Source organism: Geotrypetes seraphini, chromosome 4 (assembly GCF_902459505.1).
Source record: "Geotrypetes seraphini chromosome 4, aGeoSer1.1, whole genome shotgun sequence".
NCBI classification, from domain to species: domain Eukaryota; kingdom Metazoa; phylum Chordata; class Amphibia; order Gymnophiona; family Dermophiidae; genus Geotrypetes; species Geotrypetes seraphini.
The window spans coordinates 18,545,917-18,567,199 of record NC_047087.1 but is presented as its reverse complement, the minus strand read 5'-3'; the positions used below and the strand labels follow the sequence as shown (position 1 = coordinate 18,567,199).

Below are 21,283 nucleotides of genomic sequence, written 5' to 3'. Positions count from 1 at the left end.
CTCGAAGACTGAAATTCTCCAGATCAGAAAGAAAAACACTAATTTCACCCGCCCAACATTATCCTGGGAATCCACCTCCCTAACAGCAAAAAGACCAGGCACACAGCCTTGGAGTGCTACTGGATGGCCAACTGTCCCTCTCCACACATGTCTCACAGGTGGTCTCCACCTTCTTCTACAACTTATGCCAACTGTGAAGGGTTAAACCTTATCTCTCAAAACCAGACTTAACCCAACTCCTCTACGCCTATGTGCTCTCTAGGATGGACTTACTTCAACTTCATATTCAATGGAATTACTACTAAGAACCAAAAATGCCTCCAGCAAGTTCAGAATTCAGCAATCCACCTCTTATACAACCTCAACTTCTACAACCCTATCACACCAGTGCTTCATGCAGTCCTCTGGCTACCCGTAAACAAACAATGCGCCTTCAAGGCCTTTGTAATGGCTCACAAAAGATTCTACCACAAAAACCCCTCCTACATAGCTTCCAAATTATGCCCATACATCCCCAACTGTTCTCGCCGCTCTGAAATGGAGAGATGACTCATCATCCCCCCAGGAGCCATAGATCTACGCTAGCGTTTCAGCCAGACATCACCAGATTTCTGAAAGGTACTCTCCGCATTAGACTACCAATCAAGCCACTGTTCCCTTTAAGCCTCCGTTCCCTTTGTGGGACCTTAACGTGGTTCTCAAAGGCCTCGCCAAAGCTCCTTTCGAGCCTCTGGAAATAGTGTCCCTTTTGAACTTTATGCTAATAGGCTGATATTTCTGGTAACAGTGACCTCTGTACGGGCAAGTCTCAGAGTTCCAGGCTCTTTCTTGTCGAGAGCCTTTCCTTAGAATTTTGGAGACTAGAATCTCCCTACGCACTGTTCCATCTTTTCTGCCAAAGGTGGTTTTGGCATTTCTTGTTAATCAGGAGGTCTGTTTGCCTGTATTCCAACTTACAGTCTCTAGGAAACAGGATCACATTTTGAAGAAGTTAGACATGGGAAGTGTCTTCTTCACTATCTAGAGCTCACAAAAAGAGTTTTTAGAGCTCTATCTGTTTTTAGACCATCTGGTTTGTGATGACTCATTCGTCTAAGTGTGATGTACCTGCTTCAAGGCCATGATTTCCAGATGGATCCATAAGGTCATTTTGTCAGCTTACTTTCTCTGTAAAAAACAGTCTCCTTTTTCTGTTAAGCACATTCAACTAAATGTGTAGCTTCGTCGTGGGCAGAGGCTAGGGTAGTCTCTAGAGGAGATTTGTAGAGCTGTCAATCTTGGTTCACTTATCTACACACATTTGCAAGTTTTTACAGGGTGGACATTGGGGAAAGAGAGGACTGTGCCTTAGGGTCTTCAGTGTTACAGGTATGTGCAATCATCCCACCATAGATTCCTAGGACTGCTTTTGTACGTCCCGCTTGTTTAGAATGACACACCTTTTGCACTGGAAAAGAGATTATGTCTTTACCTTGATAATATCTCTTCCAGTACATAGGTGTGTCATTCTAGACGCCCGCTCTGTCATTCCTGCACCTGCCTACTAGTGTCTGCCCGATTCAGGAAAATATTTTTGATTGATTCAGCCTATGGATATCGATATTTTTTTTTCGATTCAATTTGATTTTCCTGCCCAATTGGGTGTTTTTTTTTTGTTTGTTTTTTTTTTTTTTCAAACATCCTGGTGGATTTATTTTATAGCCTCTTCACCCCTCTTTTATAGTCTCTTCACTGGCGCTGTGGTGTAAACAAAATAAACAAAAAAGACTTTTCCTCTCTCTGTTAAATCCTAGTTCACATTTGCAGTCTAATACCACCTCTGGCAAAATACACATTTTAAATCTGACATTTGTAATCACAAAATAGAAAATAAAATTATTTTTTTCTATCTTTTGTTGACATGGTCATATTCAAATCATTTTGGTCCCAGGCTCTGGTTGTCTTCTGATAACTCTCTTTGCCAGGGTCTCCTGCCCATTTGTTGTTTTCTTCTTTCTCGGTGCTAACCATCATCTTCCATCTCTGTCCTTCCCTTCTGGTTTCCCTTCCCTCCCCGGAGGTCTGGCATCTTTCCTTATTTTTGTCTCCATTCCCAGATTCACCTTTTCTCAACTATCCTTTCATCCAGCATCTCTCCCTCCTTCCCCACCACCCCAGGGACCACCATCTCTCCCTTTCTCTTCCTAACTTCCCTCCTATCCAGTATCTCTATCCCCCCTCCACACCGTCCCTTGTGTCCAACTTCTCGCCCTTTCTGTTCCTTCCCTCCCTAAATCCCATTGTCCACCATCTCTCTCCCTCTTCCTCTGTTTTTAGACTCCATTATTTCTTCCCCACAGTCTGGCATATGCAAGTCTCTTTGAACCCCCTCCTTCCCTCCCTCCCTCTGTGTACTTCTACACCAGGGCCCCCCCCCCCGAAGGCCTGCACCCCCCCAAAGGCCTACGTGTTCCCACCCGGCCTCCCACTTTTCCATTTATCTAATTCTAGCAGCGGAGAAGCCTGCAGAGAGGATCGCCAGTGCTAGCGATCTTTGCAGGCTGCCATCGGCCTCCGGAGCTGTCTTCCCTCTGCCACGGTACCCACCCCCTTCTCTGACGTCAGAGACAGGATCGCGGCAGAGGAAACACAGCTCCGGAGGCCAATGGGCAGCCTGCAAAGATTGCTAGCACTGGTGATATTCTCTGCAGGCTGCTCTGATGCTGGAATTATGGTAAATTGATGCACGGGTAGGCAAGGGGAGGAAGCCGGACACTGCAGCACTTCCTGACTGATCCTCCCCTCTCGCCTCTAAAGCAGGAGTGGCAGCGACCGGCCAGCAAGAGGCAGCACTGCTGCTCCTGCTTTGGGGGGGGGGGGGGGTAAGTTACCGAATCGGGAGGCCAAATTTTTTTAAAAATTTATTTGAAACGATTCACCCAAAGTGAATCAATTCGAATTGTGAATTGGGCAGCACTACTGCCTACTCTCATTCTGTTTGTTTCTCCAAGTTGTATCTTGGATGCCAGTCAGCCCTTTGGGCCCTGAAGAATACTATATAATATGTTCTAACATCTTAAAGGGTGCTACCTGAGCTCCTTTGTTACTTCTGTTGGTTGTTACTTGTTCATAGAGTGTTGTTATACTTGAGCAGAACAGTTGGTTTTTTGTTGGGGTTTTTTTTTGAGAAATGTCCTATTTTTGTCCTTTACATTATTTCCAATGGAGCTCTTGTTTGCTTGGGTATTAACTGCAGGAGGCAGTAGAGCTCCCAGTGAAGTAGGAGGGACACAGAAAAAAATCTGGAGTGGATTCCTTCTGCATATGGTTCGAGGCCATGGGGAGATAATTTACTTGTCTAGAGTGCCACACCTATCTACTGGAAAAGATATTTGTAAGGAAGAGGAAGTGGTGCTGTTCTTGTTATGAGACTGTATGTAGTGGTTTGTTTTTTTATTGTAATCTGCTTAGGCCTTAAGCGGAATAGAAATATTGAAGAACTAAGGCCAGTACTGGGCAGACTTGCACTGTCTGTGTCTGTATATGCCGTTTGGTGGAGGATGGGCTGGGGAGGGCTTCAGTGGCTGGGAGAGTGTAGATGAACTGGAGTGAGTTTTGACGGAGACTTCAGTAGTTGGAACCTGTGAACAATACCAGGCAGAGCTTTAGATCCTTGCTCAGAAATAGCTAGGGAGAAGAAAAGAAAACCCCCCAACAATTTTTTAGATTGAATCAAGTTGGGCAGCCTAGATGGACCATTCGGGTCTTTATCTGCCGTCATCTACTATGTTACTATGTTAAAAAATTAAAAAAATAAATAAATATAATCAAGGTAAAGACATGATTTCTTTTTATCTACCAAAGGCTTTCCACTCTCCTCCCATGTTATGCCACAGATATAAATAGTACCTGAGATGCATTAACTGCTAAATTACCGCAAAGCTCCCTTAACGCAACTCTGTGCTAGTAGTTTCCAAACAGTAAACCATTAAGTAGTTTGTCCTCACTTTGTTTAATTCACCAATTATAGTCATAGAGAACATGAATGAAAATAGTTGATTTTAGATTGCCATTAATTTTAAATGTTGGCATGATATATGGGGTTACACTATGTTCTTGTTTGTTTTTGAACTGAAAATCATTTTTTTTTCTCTTTATTTTTCTTCAGTTTACAAATCCTCTTATCCTGCTGCTGCTCGGTTCTGCCCTTGTCAGTGTTATTACTAAAGAATATGAAAACGCCATAAGCATTACAGTGGTAAGTGTAACTTGGCAACCCCCTGTATAAAATATGGCCTGATTATACTAGTGGAACCTCAGTTGGAGGTATGGTGTGCATATCGATATGGTTGAAGCCTACAGTCTCCTTCAACTGCAGTACTGTTCTGGCTAAGATCAAACATAAGGTCTGAGCCATGAGTTGTGGGCAGTTCCTTCTTGTCCTAGTAGGATCTGAGGAGAGGAGAGGATAGTTAAGTCTTTGTTGCCTCACCCCACTGGAAATGCAAATGCTAAACATCTCAACCATAGCATTGGCAGAATGCTAGGAATGATAAAGAAGGGGATCACGAACAGATCGGAGAAGGTTATCATGCTGCTGTACCGAGCCATGGTGCGCCCTTACCTGGAGTACTGCATCCAGCATTGGTTGCCGTACTTGAACGAGGAGAATCTACGGGATCCCCGTCAACATGGATTTACTAAGGGGAGATCCTGCCAATCCAACCTGATCAGCTTCTTTGACTGGGTGACGAGGAAGCTGGATGTTGGGGAGTCCCTGGACATCGTATACCTGGACTTCAGTAAAGCATTCGATAGCGTACCACACCGCAGGTTGCTGAGCAAGATGAGTTCTATAGGATTGGGCGACACATTGACGAAGATTGGGAACTGGCTTGGAGGTAGGCTTCAGAGGGTAGTGGTGAACGGCACCCCCTCCGAAATGACGGAGGTAATCAGTGGAGTACCGCAGGGCTCGGTCCTGGGCCTGATCCTATTCAACATCTTTATAAGAGACTTGGCAGAAGGGCTGCGAGGTAAAATAACATTATTCGCCGATGACGCCAAACTAAGCAATGTAGTGGGCAAAAGCACAACAGACATAAATTCAATGTCCGACAACATGATGCATGACCTACTCCTACTGGAGCGCTGGTCTAGGTCCTGGCAACTCAGCTTCAATCCCAAAAAATGCAAAGTCATGCACCTGGGCAGCCAAAATCCATGCAAGACTTACACCCTTAATGGCAAGATCCTAACAAGAACTGAAGCAGAACGAGACTTAGGGGTGATCGTCAGTGAGAACATGAAGATTGCTAATCAAGTGGAGCAAGCTTCATCCAAGGCAAGGCAAATCATAGGTTGCATATGCAGGAGTTTCGTCAGCCGTAAGCCTGAAGTCATTATGCCGTTGTATAGATCCATGGTGAGGCCCCACCTGGAATACTGTGTGCATTTCTGGAGGCCGCATTACCATAAGGATGTGCTGAGACTGGAGTCGGTCCAGAGAATGGCCACCCGGATGGTCTCGGGACGCAAGGATCTCCCGTAACAGGAACTGCTGGATAAGTTGCAGCTGTACTCACTCGAGGAACGCAGAGAGAGGGGTGACATGATCGAGATATTCAAGTATCTCATGGGCCACATCGAGGTGGAAGAAGATATCTTCTTTTTCAAGGGTCCCGCGGCAACAAGGGGGCATCCGTGGAAAATCAGGGGCGGAAAACTGCACGGGGACACCAGGAAATTCTTTTTCACTGAAAGGGTGGTTGATCACTGGAATAGTCTTCCACTTCAGGTTATTGAGGCCAGCAGCGTGCCTGATTTTAAGGCCAAATGGGATAGACACGTGGGATCTATTCACAGAGAAAGGTAGGGGAGGGGCATTGGGGTGGGCAGACTAGATGGGCCGTGGCCCTTATCTGCCGTCTATTTCTTTGTTTCTATGTACTACTCGAAAGGGTCCAGAGAAGAGTGACTAAAATGGTTAAGGGGCTGGAGGAGTTATCGTACAGTGAGATATTGGAGAAACTGGGCCTCTTCTCCCTTGAAAAGAGGAGACTGAGAGGAGACATGATCGAAACGTTCAAAATATTGAAGGGAATAGACTTAGCAGATAAAGACAGATTGTTCACCCTCTCCAAGGTAGAGAGAACGAGAGGGCACTCTCTAAAGTTAAAAGGGGATAGATTCCATACAAACATAAAGAAGTTCTTCTTCATCCAGAGAGTGGTGGAAAACTGGAACGCTCTTCCGGAGGCTGTTATAGGGGAAAACCCCCTCCAGGGATTCAAGACAAAGTTGGACAAGTTCCTGCTAAACTGGAACGTACACAGGTGAGGCTGGACTCATTTAGAGCACCGGTCTTTGACCTGAGGGCCGCCACGTGAGCGGATTGCTGGGCAGGATGGACCCAGCCGTCTGACCCAGCAGCGGCAATTCTTATGGATGAAAAATATTGTTTAAAAACTGAAAAAAAGTGTATATAGGGGTGGTGGGATTTTATGCCTTATCTCATCCCCCATTGTGTAGACGAAAGGGTTAACTCCCTGGTGTGACTGGGAGAATGATCTATTAAATAAATAAATAAATCTCCATGCATAAAATACCTATCTTTGATTTAAGAATCCGTTCTTTTTGGTTTGTCTTCAGAGAAAGGGCTAAAAGAAACAAACTCAGGGAAATGGATGCATTCACTGTATTGAGTTAAATCTGTTCTGCAGAAGTGAATGCTGTACCTACTATTTCCTTACACCTTGAATCTTTTTGCATTTGTTTTCTCATTAGTGACACTGTAAATATGATGATGCAGTTTGTACTCTTTGATCATGCTTTTGCCTTAACAGTCTGTACACCGGGAATGTTAATTAACATAGGTTTTTTTCTGTCTTCCTATCAGGCCATAGTGATTGTGGTTACAGTTGCCTTTGTTCAGGTATGTTACCCATTTAGACTATAAATCTGTCATGCACTTTAATACAGATCCTTTATCAGAAATTCTAAAAACCATAAAACTACAAAAAACAAAATTTGATGTGGCCAGAAGTAGTCAATTTTCCTGACATGACACACGCTGAAACCAACGCAGGCGTGTATGTTCTCTTGTCTGAACAGTTCATATCAGAGGGCTGGAAAAATGGAAAAGAGAACTGTAGATTCCACTCAGGGGGCAGTGAGAAGCAGAAAAGGAAGCGTTTATCTCTGTCAATAGAGCAGAAAGTTGAGGTATTGAAGAAGCTTAATCGTGGTGTATCTGTACAATGGCTGACTGAAAAGTTTGGTGGCAATTTTATGGTCTTATGGTTAGTCTCTTTCTGACTTAAAAAAATCCAAAAAGTTCCGGAAACCAAAATATGCCTGGTCCCAAGGATTTTGGATAAAGGATCTTGTTACCTGTACTATTTTGTGTCGTGATGGGCAGGGAGGAGCTTCGTAGACAGTTTTTAAAAGAGATTTCTTTTTTCTTCCATACAGGAATATCGCTCTGAAAAATCTTTAGAAGAGCTCAACAAGCTTGTCCCTCCTGAATGTAACTGGTAGGCCACAGGAAATTCATTGTCAGGCTTCTGGGTGGTTCTAAATCCAGCAGTTTCAGGGTATGGAACAAGTAGGCAAAACCAGAAATCTATGAAACTGCCTGGATCATCATGAAGGCTGCTTCACTGCAAGTGTATGCCCATTGTCATCAACAGCAGATGAATCCAGACAGATGGGTCATGCGGAAATAGCACAAAGTTGAGTACTACCATATCTACGATGTTATGCTAGGACAAGCAGGCAGCATATTTTCACATGTGGGTGACATCATCCACGGAGCCCAGTACGGACAATATGAAAGTGAACTGTCACTTTAAATTTTAAGAAACCTTGCGACTGTCTGTACCGCATATGCGTGAGTGCCTTCCCTCCCGATGTAGGCTTGCGGTACTTCAGTTCTTCTTTCTCCACAGAGCGAAGAAGTTGTATTCTAGACTTCATCTGGTATGCGTGCCTTCAACCCATTTTTCTTCTTGGCTTTTAGCCATTAACCTTGTTCATTTGAGTATTATTTGTTTTGTTTATTTTATAAAAAAAAGATTATTATTTTTTCTCTCACGATGGGCTCCAGCCTCTTCAGGGTTTTTTGTTTGTTGTGTGATAACTTTAGTGGCCTTTTAAGCCTTTCGGTTTCTTTCCTCTCGATTAAGCTAAAAACATTGAGTTTAATCTTGCCGATGCTATATTCCCGTCCATTTCGAAACTGTTAATGGGTTTTAAAAAGTGCTGGTGTTTGCAGTGCTTAGGCCCTGAACATCATGTTGACTCCTTCATGTGCTGTTCTACCCTGTAGAAGCATTTATTAAAAGCTCGTTGCATCCAGCAGGAAAAGCTCTTCGGTTTGGTGATGGACATTCCAAGCCAGCAGTACAGGCAGTAGCAGCATCAATATCGACATTGGATGTCATTCCGGCATTGGGGAAGCCATCCTCGTCCCAGCCAATATCACAGACCTCATCAGCATCGAGTCCCTCAATGCAGGCTAAGAAGAGACATCATCGCTCTCCATCTCTGTAGGTGGTGTCTCCTTCAGGGCATGCATCCTCACCGAGGTCACCCAACGTCATTCTTTGATGGTCTTCATTGACTAGGTGTTCTGGTTCTAGACACCGATCACGTAGGTCCCATGTTTCTAGTGCTAAGAGACCTTTGCATCGATCCTCTTCTTCATCGGATCGGTATCGGAGACATTGGGGAACATAGTCTCGTTCTCATCACTCTACTTCTCATAGAGTCACCCGAGGTACCAGCAGAGGACTCTGATCTTTCCTGTCATGCTGATTCTGAGTGTGAAGCCACTCTATCTGCACCTGAATCTTATGGCATACCATCGGATCCGTCATCTCCTTCACCAAGACGAAGATCTCATCTACAAGGGCTGTCCTTTACTAAATACATTAGACAGCTGGGTAGAGAGCTACCTGTAAAGCTGGAAGCTGACACTGAGCCTAGGGTGGAACTTTTAGATGCCTTAGATTATGATGAACCACCTAAGGAGCTTCTGAAATTGCCCTTACATAATTTTCTCAAGGAAGCCCTTTTTCGAAATTGGGAAAATCCTTTTTCAGTCACAGGAGTAGATTGACACTATATAGGATTATTTCCTGCCTGGGATTTGATAAACCACAGCTACAACACCAATTGCTGCTGGTAAAGTCCACCCTCAAAAAATCATCCAGTACCAGAGTTTATGCATCTCAGCCATCTAAGTCAACCATAAGACTTGTCGCTTATCCTTATAAGAGGTGATATCCTCCAACGTCCTCTTCATCTAAACCACCACCTCAGAAGAGGCAAAAACAGCAGTATCCTCAAAAATCTCAGTTGTCTGCTCCTCAGAAGCCAGAACAGTGTTTTTTACATTACATTACATTAGTGATTTCTATTCCGCCTGTGCCTTGCGGTTCTAAGCGGATTACAAAATTAGAAGAGATCTGGACATTTCCCAGAGAAATTACTTAACAAAGATTCGTGTAGGTTACATGTTACAGTAGAGAGTTACAGGAAGAAGGTATTTGGAATTTTTTTGGGAGAGTTATATAGCTCAGATTCGCATAAATTGCAGAATACAGTGGAGGATAATATATTCGAGTAGAAAAAAAAAAATTAAAGAGAGAGGTTTATTGGATACTGATGGAGGGAGTTTATTTAGGCTTCTGAATTTATATTGGTAGGTATGGTTCTAGGAGTTAGCTAATGTGTTAACATGGGGGAGAAAGCCTGTGCGAGTGGGAGATTAGTAAGTAGGGAAGTGTTTTTTGAATAGAATTGTTTTGATTTCTTTTACGTGCTTTTGGGGAGCATAGTCATGTTACCATCCACTCGGCCTCTTCCCTACCTATCGGAGATTGTCTATAGTACTATCATCAGCGCTGAGCTCTCATTATAATGGACGCTTGAGTCCTAAAAGTCATCTTGGAGGGTTCCTCACTTCATTTCAAGACACAAGCTCCAAATTACCCTCCAAGAGAGTCTTCTTTCACATCACAACAGACTTCCCTTCTTCTTCAGGAAATCAAAGCTCTGCTTCAGCTAAGTGCCATAGAGGTAGTTTCTCTTTCTCAGAAAAATCAGGGGTTCTCCTCCAGGTATTTTCTAATCCCAAAGATGATGGAAGGTCTGCATCCAATCCTCAACCTCTGCAATTTGAACAAATATAGTTTTGCATGCTATCTCTAGGGACTCTGTATCCTCTGCTAGAGTGAAATGAATGCCTATATTCTCTAGACCTCAAAGACCACATACCCATATTCTTTCCAGTGCACAGAAAATTTCTAAGATTTCTTATGGCTCATGAATATTTTCAATACAAAGTTCTGCCTTTCGGCCTGACATCTTCTCCAAGAGTATTCACTAAGTGCCTGGTGGTCATAGCAGCAGCTCTGTGTACTCACAGTCTGCAAGTATTTCCATATCTAGACTTGTTAATAAAAGCAGCCTAACTTCAAGAAATACTGTCAGCAACAAAGCTGACGATAACTTTTCTTCAGCATCTATACCAAGACTACATCTCTGGAGCTAGAGCGCAACTTTATCTGCCAGGTTGCCATCAGTTCCCAGTCTGGTCACTGCCCCATCTCTGGAGGTATGGTGCAGCTTTGGCTGTTTGGCTCTGCTTCATCTCTGGTTGTAGATTCCAGTTCCACATGCCTCCTGGGGAGCAGCTTCATCTTTGGATGTAGGGTTCAGCTCAGCTTGCCTGCTTGCCCAGCTCCATCTTTAGATGTACAGTGCAGCTCTCTTTGTCTTTGGTTGTCAAGCATGGTTCCATTTGACTGTCCAACATCGCTCCTTCGTTGAATGTAGAGTGCAAGTTCCATCTTTGGCTGTAGAGCATGGTTCTATTGGCCTGTGTGGCTCCATTTGCCTGTTTAACATGGCTTCATTTTCGAATGTGGAGCATAGCTCCACTTGCCTGCTTAGTGCAGCACCATCTTTGGTGTCCAGGGTGGCTCCACTTGCCTTTTGGCACAGCTTCATCTTCAGGTGTAGAGCATGGCTCTGCTTGCATGATTGGAGCAGCCCCATCTTTGGATGTTTAGGGCAGCTCCACTTGCCAATTTGGCATGGCTCCATCTTTGGATGCAGAGCAAGGCTTCTTGTTCCAATTGGTACAGTTGCCCTTCGACGTACATTGCGGCCCCTCTTGCCTGCTTGGCACAGGTCCATCTTTGGATATAGACCACTGCTTTGGATGCCTGTCTAGCGCATCTCCATTTTTGGATGTGGAACGTCACTTTGGATACCTGTCTTGCACGTCTCCATCTTTAGATGTGGACCATCTCTGGATGTCTCCCTAACAAGTCTCCATCTTCGGGTGTGGAACACCACTTTGGATACCTGCCTAGTATGTTTCCATCTTCGGAGGTGGAACACCACCTTGGATGCATACTTAGTGTGCCTCCCTCTTTAGATGTATATGCTGCTCTGGATGCCTGCATGGCATGTCCCATCTTTAGAAGTGGATTGCTGCGTTGGATGCTCTCTTATTGTGTCAACTTCTTGAGATGCAGACCGTCACTCAGCATGCCTGCCTGGTGTGTCTTCTGCTTTCTAGGCAGGCTGCACTTATGCAAGCTGCCTGGCTGCATTTCGTTTTCACGCACATCACTCCATAGAGACTGGGACCTCCTCTAGGATGAGACACAGCTCTGATTGAGCAGCCGGCCATGGTGCAGGATCAAACGGTTGTGTATTGCACCTCCACCACTGTGGAGCGTTCCTCCTGGTTTTTTGGTTCATCTGTTCTGTGCAGGCTGTGGTGTGGGTCTTCTTCCCTAGCATTTGGGTGCATTTCCATGACACACTTTTTTCTTGAGGGGGGGATGCTCACCTTCACCAGCATGGCTTCTTCAGAATGACCACATTGACTGGTAGTTTGTCACACTCTTCCACACTCGGTGGCGTCTCTTCCTTTCTAACTCTAGGGACTTAGCACCCTCAGTTTATTGGATCCACGCTAGTCTGGAGTTGGCATATACCCGTACCTGGGGTGTTCTTTCCGTCATTCGTTCACTGGCTCTCGAAGACAGCACATTTCTGTTGGCCCATCCTTTCAGGGCTCGTGAAATATGAATCTTGGTCTTTTCTCTTTTCATTTGCTGATCTATGTTCCACCCTAAGTAGGATTGCTTTGTTACATCCCATTCGTTTGGATTCATCTGCTGATGATGACAAGGAAAGAAACAATATGTATCATACCTGATAATGTTCATTCCTTTAGGCACAGCAGATGAATCCAGAACCCCGCCCTTTACGTTTTTTCATGTTGCGTTCTGTTTTCCTTTGCTCCATAGGAATTGGGCCTAAGGACAGCCTCAACATGCACCCAACAGCTGTGAGGAGGGAGTTCTGGGCCAATAGGCCTGTTCAGTTGATCCTATTGCTTTGTCATGAGGAATATGACCATTGTTTATATGGTAGAGTTCAACTTTGTGCTTTCTATCTCTGCCTGCTGGCAGGTGGACACAACCCACTTGTCTGGATTCATCTGCTGTGACTAAAGGTACAAACTTTATTAGGTATGATATGTAATGGTTTTTTGTGCCCATAAATTGCAGTCACCTGGCAAGGGCACACAACCAAAATATTGATTGTGATTGTCTGTAAGCATGCACATAGTGAGTATGGGTTGTATGCCTCTGGTTAGAGATTGTAGAATATGTACATACTTAAAATACAGTTCAGTAAAACTTCAGGATTTTCAAATGTAAGTTAGTATCTTGTGCATTCAAACTAATTAAACCTCCAGTGAGCAATTACTAATCAACATATTTATTACTAAAATATTAAACTGTTAAGTAATGGACAGACCTCTGTGGTGATTACTAAAGAAATTTAATTTATCAGCTATAGATACTGTATAATGTTTGTTTATTTGGTTTTGGTATACCACCTTTCAAAGCAAGAATCAAAGTGGTTTATAAAAATTTTTTAAAAGTAGGATCTAAGAAAAGAGCTACAGTTTTCGATAGTGGAGCAAGAAGAGACAAAAATAACAAGAAAGAAGATAGAGGAAAGAGTGAAAGGGAGGGAGCTGTACTGGTAGGTGCCAACTGAACTGCTTGAGTGTCTTGTCCAAATGCTAAGGAGAAAAGGTGGGTTTTTAAAGATGCCTTGGTCTTAGGATATGATGTTTCAGTTTTAAGTATAGATGGGAGGAAGTTTCAAAAGGAAGGAGTAATTAAAGGAAAAAGGAGAATGATGGATAGATTCAAGTCTGGAACAACTAGTTGAAGGGATAGACAACTAATTAGTAGAGGAACGCAAAGTGCATGATAGTCTATATGGAACAATAAATGAAGGGAACAGAAATATGACGGCAGATAAAGGCCAAATGGCCCATCTAGTCTGCCCATCCACAGTAACCATTATCTCTTTTTCTCTCTGAGAGATCCCACGTGCCTATCCCAGGCCCTTTTGAATTCAGACACAGTCTCTGTTTCCACCACTTCTTCTGGGAGACTTCCACGCATAACAGGGAAGGTCCCCTACTGAAGGACTTTATGAGCTATTGTCAGGAGTTTGTATTGGAATCTGTGCAGATTTGGGAGCCAGTATTGCAGTAGTGGTAAGGCATAATCAAAACAAAGGGCATGGCAATGTTTGTATGTTAATTTTTATTTTATATATACTGCCTTTCATCCATGGATATCAAAGCAGTTTACAATACATTGAATAGTAATCGGTGTTCAGAACTGTTTGGAGTTTTCTAATTAGTGTACCAGGAAGACCTGTGTAAACCACATTGTAACTACTGAGTTTCAATCAAACAATGTCTTTGGGATGTTTTGTACATCATAGTTTTCAGGAAGCCATCCACAAAATGCTTACCGGTCTAAGTGGAAATGATTTGCCATTTGGTGCAAAACATAGAAACATAATGGCAGATAAAGGCCAAATGGACCATTCAGTCTGCCCAACTGCAGGAACCATTATCTCTTCCTCTTTCTAAGAGATCCTACATGCCTATCCCATGCCTTCTTGAATTCAGACACAGTCTTTGCCTCCACCGCCTCTTCTGGGAGAATGTTTCATGCATCTACCACCCTATCCATAACAAAGTATTTCCTTAGATTGTTCCTGATCCTATCACCTCTTAATTTCATCCTATGCCCTCTCATTCCAGAGCTTCCTTTCGTATGAAAGAGACTCGACTCATGCGCATTTATGCCACGTAGGTATTTAAACATCTCCATCATATCTCCCCTCTCCCGCCTTTCCTCCAAAGCATAAATATTGAGATCTTTAAGTCTGTCCCCATACACTTTATAATGAAGACCATGCACCATTTTAGTAGCCTTCCTCTGGACCAACTCCATCCTTTTTATATCTTTTGAAGGTGCGGTCTCCAGAATTGTATACAATATTCTAAATGAGGTCTCACCGGAATCTTATACAGGGATATCAATACCTCCTTTTTCCTACTGGCCATACCTCTTCCTATGCACCCTAGCATCCTTCTAGCTTTCACTGTCACCTTTTCAACCTGTTTGTCCACCTTAAGATAATCACTTACAGTCACATCTAATTCCCATTCTTCTGTCATGCACCTAAGTTCTCCACCCCCTAAACTGTACCATTCCTTCGGGTTTTTGCAGCCCAAATGCATGACCTTGCATTTCTTACCATTAAATTTTAGCTACCAAATTTCAGACCATTCTTCAAGCTTCACTAGGTCTTTCTTCATGTTATTCACACCATCATCCAAAAGAGGCAAATCTTATCTGACAGTCCTTCACCAATATCATTTATAAAATATGTTAAAAAGAAAAGGTCCAAGAACAGAACCTTGAAGCACACCACTGGTAACTAGAGAATGGCACAGTGGCTGTTTACCCACGACTAGCTGCGGGTAACCCGTTGAAACGGGGAGAGAAAAAATAGTGGTCGCTGCAGGGACAGGGACAAGGCCATTCACCGCCCCATGGAGAGGTGAATGGTCTTGTCTCCGCAGTGAAGTAAGGGAACGCACGCAGTCATGGATCGCGCAGTCCAGCAGGTACCTCCCACCCGATCACCGTGTCCCGCCATCTCCCTCCCTCCCTCCATTCTCCTCACCTTATGTGCCGAATTTAATGTTGCTTCTCCCAGAGGTACGCTTTCAACAAGTCATGCACGTGCAGCTGCTTGAGTTGAATCTTTTCCTCTGATGCAACCGGAAACAGGAAGTTGCGTCAGAGGAGAAGATTCCATTCAAGCAGCTTCACGCACACGCGCAACTTGTTGAAAGCGTGCTGCTGGGAGAAGAAAAAATAAATTTGCCACATAAGGTGAAGGGAGGGAGGGAGATGGTGGGATGCGGCCATCGGCGGGCAGGGGCTGCTGGACCGCGTGATCTATGACCACCCGTGTTTCCTTACAGTGGGAGGAAGGGAATGAAAGGGAAAGAGATACTGGGCCAAGGGGATGAAGAGGGAGAGAGAAAGAAAAAGGAGAGGACAGGCAGGTGAGCCAGATGCTGGAAGCAAGAGGAGAAAGAGGGAAAGAGGCTAGTGGGGTTGGAGAGGAGAGAGACACATTGATGTGGAAGAGGAAGAGAGGAGAAATCTGGACACAGGAAGGTAACAGAAACAGAGGGGAAATTATGTGCATGGGGGCATAGGGACAGTGAAATAAAGGGGAGATACATGGGGATGATATATGGACACGGGGGGGGGGGGGGGGGGCAATGCCGGACACAGGAGGAAGTATACAGATACAGAGGTGAGATATTACATTACATTACAGATTTCTATTCCGCCTATACCTTGCAGTTCAAGGCGGATTACAAAAGATTTGACTGGATTTTTCCAGTGAAGATACAATTTTTTTTTTTTTTTTTAAATTGTAACAGCGGAGAGATAGCTGGGTAGATTCCGAGGGGAACTTACGAATTGGGTAGTGAATTGACATTGCGGGACTGTGTGATCTAGACAGATAGATTACAGTTAGAGTAGGTAAGGTTACAAAACATTTCCGGGATCTGTTTACTTAGTAGGTGTTTTGGGGAAGATTTTTTAGGAGAATTTTAGGGAGGATTTTTTTAGGGAGAATTAACTGGAGGTAAGGTGAAGGGGGGGGTTTAGATGCAACTCACAACCAACTGCAATTTCGTCCCCATAGGCAACATCCAATCTAGTTGCATCGGGCGAAATGCCAAATCATACCTAGAAACACAGTTTCCCCAAATACCGAAAAATCAGATATCACAACCTAGGAACAGACGATTTTTTTGGTAACATAAGATTAGGCTTTGTAATATTATGTAATGTAACATAAGGTTATGCGTTGTAATATAACATAAGGCTATGCTTTGTAATATCATGTAATGTAAGTTATGCAATGTACTGGAATAATAAGGTAAAATAACATAAATTAACTCTAAGTAAAGTCGTGTAAAGTTATGTAAGATAAATTTTGTAAGATAAATTATGTAAACTTAATGCAAATTATGCAAGCACGGTAAGGATAATGTAAAGTAACACAAAGTAACTCCACGCAAAGTTATGTAAAGTTATGTAAGAAAAGTTATGTAAAGTTAGATATGCAAAGTTTGTAAAGTTATACATATAATTGTATTGTCATCGCCTGGAAATGACCAGCCATCTTCAAATGTAATCCGCTTAGAACCGCAAGGCACAAGCGGAATAGAAATCACTAATGTAATGTAATGTAATGTAATGTTTTGAAGTCGTCAGTAGGTTGGAGATGATATGGTTGAGTTTTGCTGCTTGTGTTGCCAGTAGGTTGTCAAACATTTTCTTGTGCTGTGTGCCTTTGAGTGGGGGGAAGGCAAAAGGGTTCGGGGTTCTTCTGTGTCTTGAAGTGAAGATCTGGTTTAAGCGGTTATTTAGGTAGGAGGGGGAAGAGCCGTTTAACGCTTTGAATAATAGGCAGTAGAATTTGAATTGAATTTGTGCTTGTATGGGGAGCCAGTGAGAGTCTAAAAAGGCAATTGTGATGTGATCATATTTTCTCAGGGAGTATATCAGTCTGAGGGCGGTGTTTTCTATGGTCTGAAGTTGTTTTATCATAAAGGCTGGACAAGGTTGATAGAGGGAGTTGCAGTAGTCCAGCAAACCTAAGACTAGGGATTGGACAATTAGTCTGAATTGTGCTGGGTTGAAAAATTTTCTGATTTTACATAGATTTCTCATGGTTAGAAAAGCTTTCTGGGTTGTCTTGTTGATTTGGGACTGCATTGTGCAACAACTGTCAATCGTTACTCCTAGGATTTTGAGTTCGGGTTGTATCGGGTATTTGGTATTTTTTATTTTCAGTTCTGTGATGGTAGGAGTTTTGGCCTTGTCTATATTAGAAATGGGGAAAATAGGAACACAGAAGGGAGATGGTTTGTGTGGATGGGATCAGATGGTTTGCGGGGATGGGACGGGGTCCGAGCTCATGTGGGCGGGATGGGGATGAGACAGAAACAGAGACAAATTTTTCCCCTTGTCATTCTCTACTGGTAACATCCCTTTCTTCAGAGTGATCCCCATTGACCACTATGTCATCTTCTATTCAACCAGTTCCTGTCCCAGTCTGTCACTTTGGGGTCCATCCTAAGAGCACTTGGTTTATTTGTTAGATGTCTGGAACACTGTCAAAGGATTTGCTAAAATCTAAATATTGTATACCACATCTAGTGCACTCCCTCTATCCAATTCTCTGGTCACCCAGTCAAAGAAATTGATCGGGTTTGTCTGACAGGACCTACCATTAATGTATCCATGTTGCCTCTGATCCTGTAATCCACCGGATTCCAGAAACTTCAGCATTCTCTTTTAAAAGCATTTCCATTAATTTGCTTACCACAGAAGTCAGACTTACTGGCCTGTAATTCCCTAATTTAATCTAGTCTTCGATTTATATTCAATACTTCTTCCTTACTTCCACTTTTGTGTAGAGGGACCGCATCCACCCTTCTCCAGTCCTCTGGTACTACTCCTGACTCTAGAGAAGCATTGAAAAGGTCAGTCAGCGGACCTACCAGAGCTCCCCTAAGTTCCTTCAGCACCCTCTGATGTACATCATCCGGCCCCATCACTTTGTCTACCTTTAATTTAGCTAGCTCCTCACAAACACAACCATCTGAAAATCAATCAGGGCCTACCACTCCTCCATTCCTATTTACGTTTGTCTTCTGCAGTCCTGCTTCCGGCGCTTCAGCCGTGAACACAGAACAGAAATATTTGTTAAATAATTCAGCTCTTTTTTTTTTATCAGCTTCTACTTATATTTCTCCCCTTCACCTTTGAGTCTCACAGTGCCACTTTTGCATTTCTTCCTATCACTACTAATATATTTTAAAAATGTCTTGTCTCCATGTTTTACCATATTGGCTATTTTTTTTCTTCCATTTGTATCTTTGTTTCCTGACTCCTTGACCAGCCTCTCTTAACTTTCCCAGATATTTTTGCCTTGTCTTTCTCTTCCTGTGATCTTTTATAGTTTATGAAAGCTAACCTCTTATTTCTTACTTTCTCTGCTACTGCTGTTGAGAACCAATGTGGCCTTCTTTTCCTCTTACTTTTACTTAATCGCCTCACAAAAAGGTTTGTTGTCCTTAACGATAACTCCTTTCAGTTTTTCTCACTGCATTTCTACTCCTTCCATTTGTTCCCATCCAGACAATTCCTTGACGCAATCCCCTCTCTCAGCAGCTTTATCATACTTTTGTTGCTATCAAAGTCAGGCCTCCAGATCACTTCAGTCCCAGTACATCTTTTAGACATCACAACATTTCATCACCACATAAATGTTCTTGCTTCTCTTGGTGCCACATTTTATCAGAGACCTTCTGTAAGCCACTTAGTATTAGGCAGGGTATATATATATATATTTTTTTTTTTAAATAAATAAAATACAAGACCACCCATCGGCCCACCATATTCTCAGTGGAACCTCAACATTGTTCTGGCAGGACTTCTTCAGAGTCCATTCTGACTGCTATGAAATAAGTAAGTATGTAAAATAAGTATTCATTCATTCTGTTTTTTTGCCCGTCCTCCCAAACCAGTCCAGAAGTTGGAGTAAGGACTACAAATAAGGATCTCAGATATCTTACTTGGAAAACTGTCTTGCTTATTGCTATCTCATTCACCCAGAGTTGGCAAGCTTTATCCCCTTGTGCATTATCCTTCATTTACCCAGTTTTGCCCTAATAGGAAGTGTTTGGAGAACCACCCAAAGTTTCTTCCAAGTGGTATCGGACTTCTATAATAATCAAGTCAGTGGCCCTTCTGGTTGCCTTCCCAAAACTGCTTTCTGAACTAGTGAAAGCTACTCTGCACATGCTAGACTGTTGATGTGTCTTCCTGTACTAACTTGACCCAAAGACCTTTTCAAAACCTCCCAAATGTTAATCTCCTTTAACCCTGTGAAACTGATGATTTATTACACACCCTATCAAGTTGGGGTATGAATTGTATTGATTAGTGCTATGACCAGGCCAACCTTCCCTCCCTAGGATGAATCCCAATCTACGGTCTAAGAGCCAAAGCTGTCTCTGTCACCATTCCTCAACATATTCCCATCCAGGATATCTATAAAACAGCAACTTGATCCTTGATCCGTACCATCACCAGCCACTACATTCTTAACTCTGGGTCTCAGACAGATAGTGCATTTGGACAAACAGTTCTTCACAATCTCTTTGCCTAAGTAATCCACTGCTTCCATCTAACTTCCTTAGCTTCCATACTGGGTTGCTTTTTCCACAACATTGTGGGTCCCTAAGCTAAACAATTACCCATTTGTGTGGCTTCATTCCCCTGTCTGTCATCGGAGAAAGTAAAAATGCAACATATTACCAGTAATTGGAAAAATTCTGGTGGAATTCGTTGTGCCACATTTACAAAATGGAAAGAATAATTGCTTTGCAGAAAGGGAATTATAATAATTTTTTTTTTTTTGTAATTCTTTATTCATTTTTAAAAAACTTACATCAAGTGTACAATTAATAAAACATTTAAGATTAAATACATCACTTTAATTTTCTTAATATATTCAGATACATAAGTTTATTCCCTTCCCACCCACTCCATTCATATTTAATCAAAAATTTATAAATATAAATACTCTTATTTATATGTTAAAACCTTCCGTATAATTTAGACAACCCACCCTCCCCTCTTCCCCCATTTGCAAATATACTTCCAATAGAAAACGGCATCTATTCATTACAGTAGGCTGTCAATGGCCCCCAGATCTTTATAAATTTATTATAATTACCTTTTTGTAAAGCAATTATGCTTTCCATTTTATAAATGTGACATAATGAATTCCACCAAAAGGTATAATTTAATCTACTATAATTTTTCCAATTACTTGTTATATGTTGAATGGCGACTCTTGTCATTATCAATAAAAGTTTATTATTACTTGATGAAATCTGGCTCCTTGTTCTCATCGACATACCAAAGAGAATTGTATCATATATTAATGCTACATGATTTTCTAACAAACAATTAATTTGGGACCAAATTGATTTCCAGAAGGCCATAATAAAGGGACAGTAGAATAATAAGTGATCTAGAGTCCCTGCTTCAAGTTTACAATGCCAGCACCTATTAGACTTAGAGCTGTCTAACTTTTGTAATCGAACTGGGGTCCAAAATGCTTTATGTAACAAAAAGAACCAAGTTTGTCTCATAGATGCTGACACACTTCATCCTCCAAGACCAAATTCGTGGCCACTGAGAAGCAGAAATTTGATGCTTAATCTCAATGCTCCAAATGTCTCTAAGACCAGTCCTTGGTTTTTTATTCATATATCCAGATATCAATTTATACCACTGCGGCTTGGTGACCCAAGAAATCCGCCTGAAAGCACAAGAATTCCAGACTATACTGATTATTAAGATTTTTCCATTCAGGGAACCCCTCCTGAATAGCCTCCTTCAGTTGCAACCATTTAAAACTTTGTGATTTATTAAGACCAAATTTATGTTGTACCTGTGAAAAATCAAGCAGTTTACCATTTGAAATAACATCATTTAAAGTTCATATACCTTCAATAATCCATTGCTTCCAAACGATTTTAAATCCGGCAATTTGAATCTTGGAGTTTACCCATAGAGATTGATTTGTTGATTTATGTATTGGATTAGGTGTTAAATTACTAACATAACGCAATGTTTTCCATGTATCCATTAATATTCTATTATCTTTATATTTTCTAGGTATCTTAATACTGAGAACATGACATAAATGTAAAGGAAACATGAGTCGTCATTCCAAATACAACCAATCTGGGATATTTTCCATGAGCTCTGGGAGGACCCAA

The 21,283-nt window shown here is 42.3% G+C and overlaps 1 protein-coding gene across 3 annotated transcripts in view; it reads left to right on the top strand.

Moving 5' to 3' along the window:
* The window catches only part of ATP2C2 (ATPase secretory pathway Ca2+ transporting 2), a 265,125-nt gene that overhangs the window by 67,828 nt on the left and 176,014 nt on the right, over positions 1-21,283 (top strand). For all 3 annotated transcript variants that reach the window (XM_033943178.1, XM_033943177.1, XM_033943175.1), the window contains 3 exons: positions 4,148-4,237; positions 6,878-6,913; positions 7,453-7,514. In XM_033943178.1, coding sequence (XP_033799069.1) covers positions 4,148-4,237; positions 6,878-6,913; positions 7,453-7,514 — 188 coding nt within the window. The remainder of the gene's footprint in view (positions 1-4,147; positions 4,238-6,877; positions 6,914-7,452; positions 7,515-21,283) is intronic.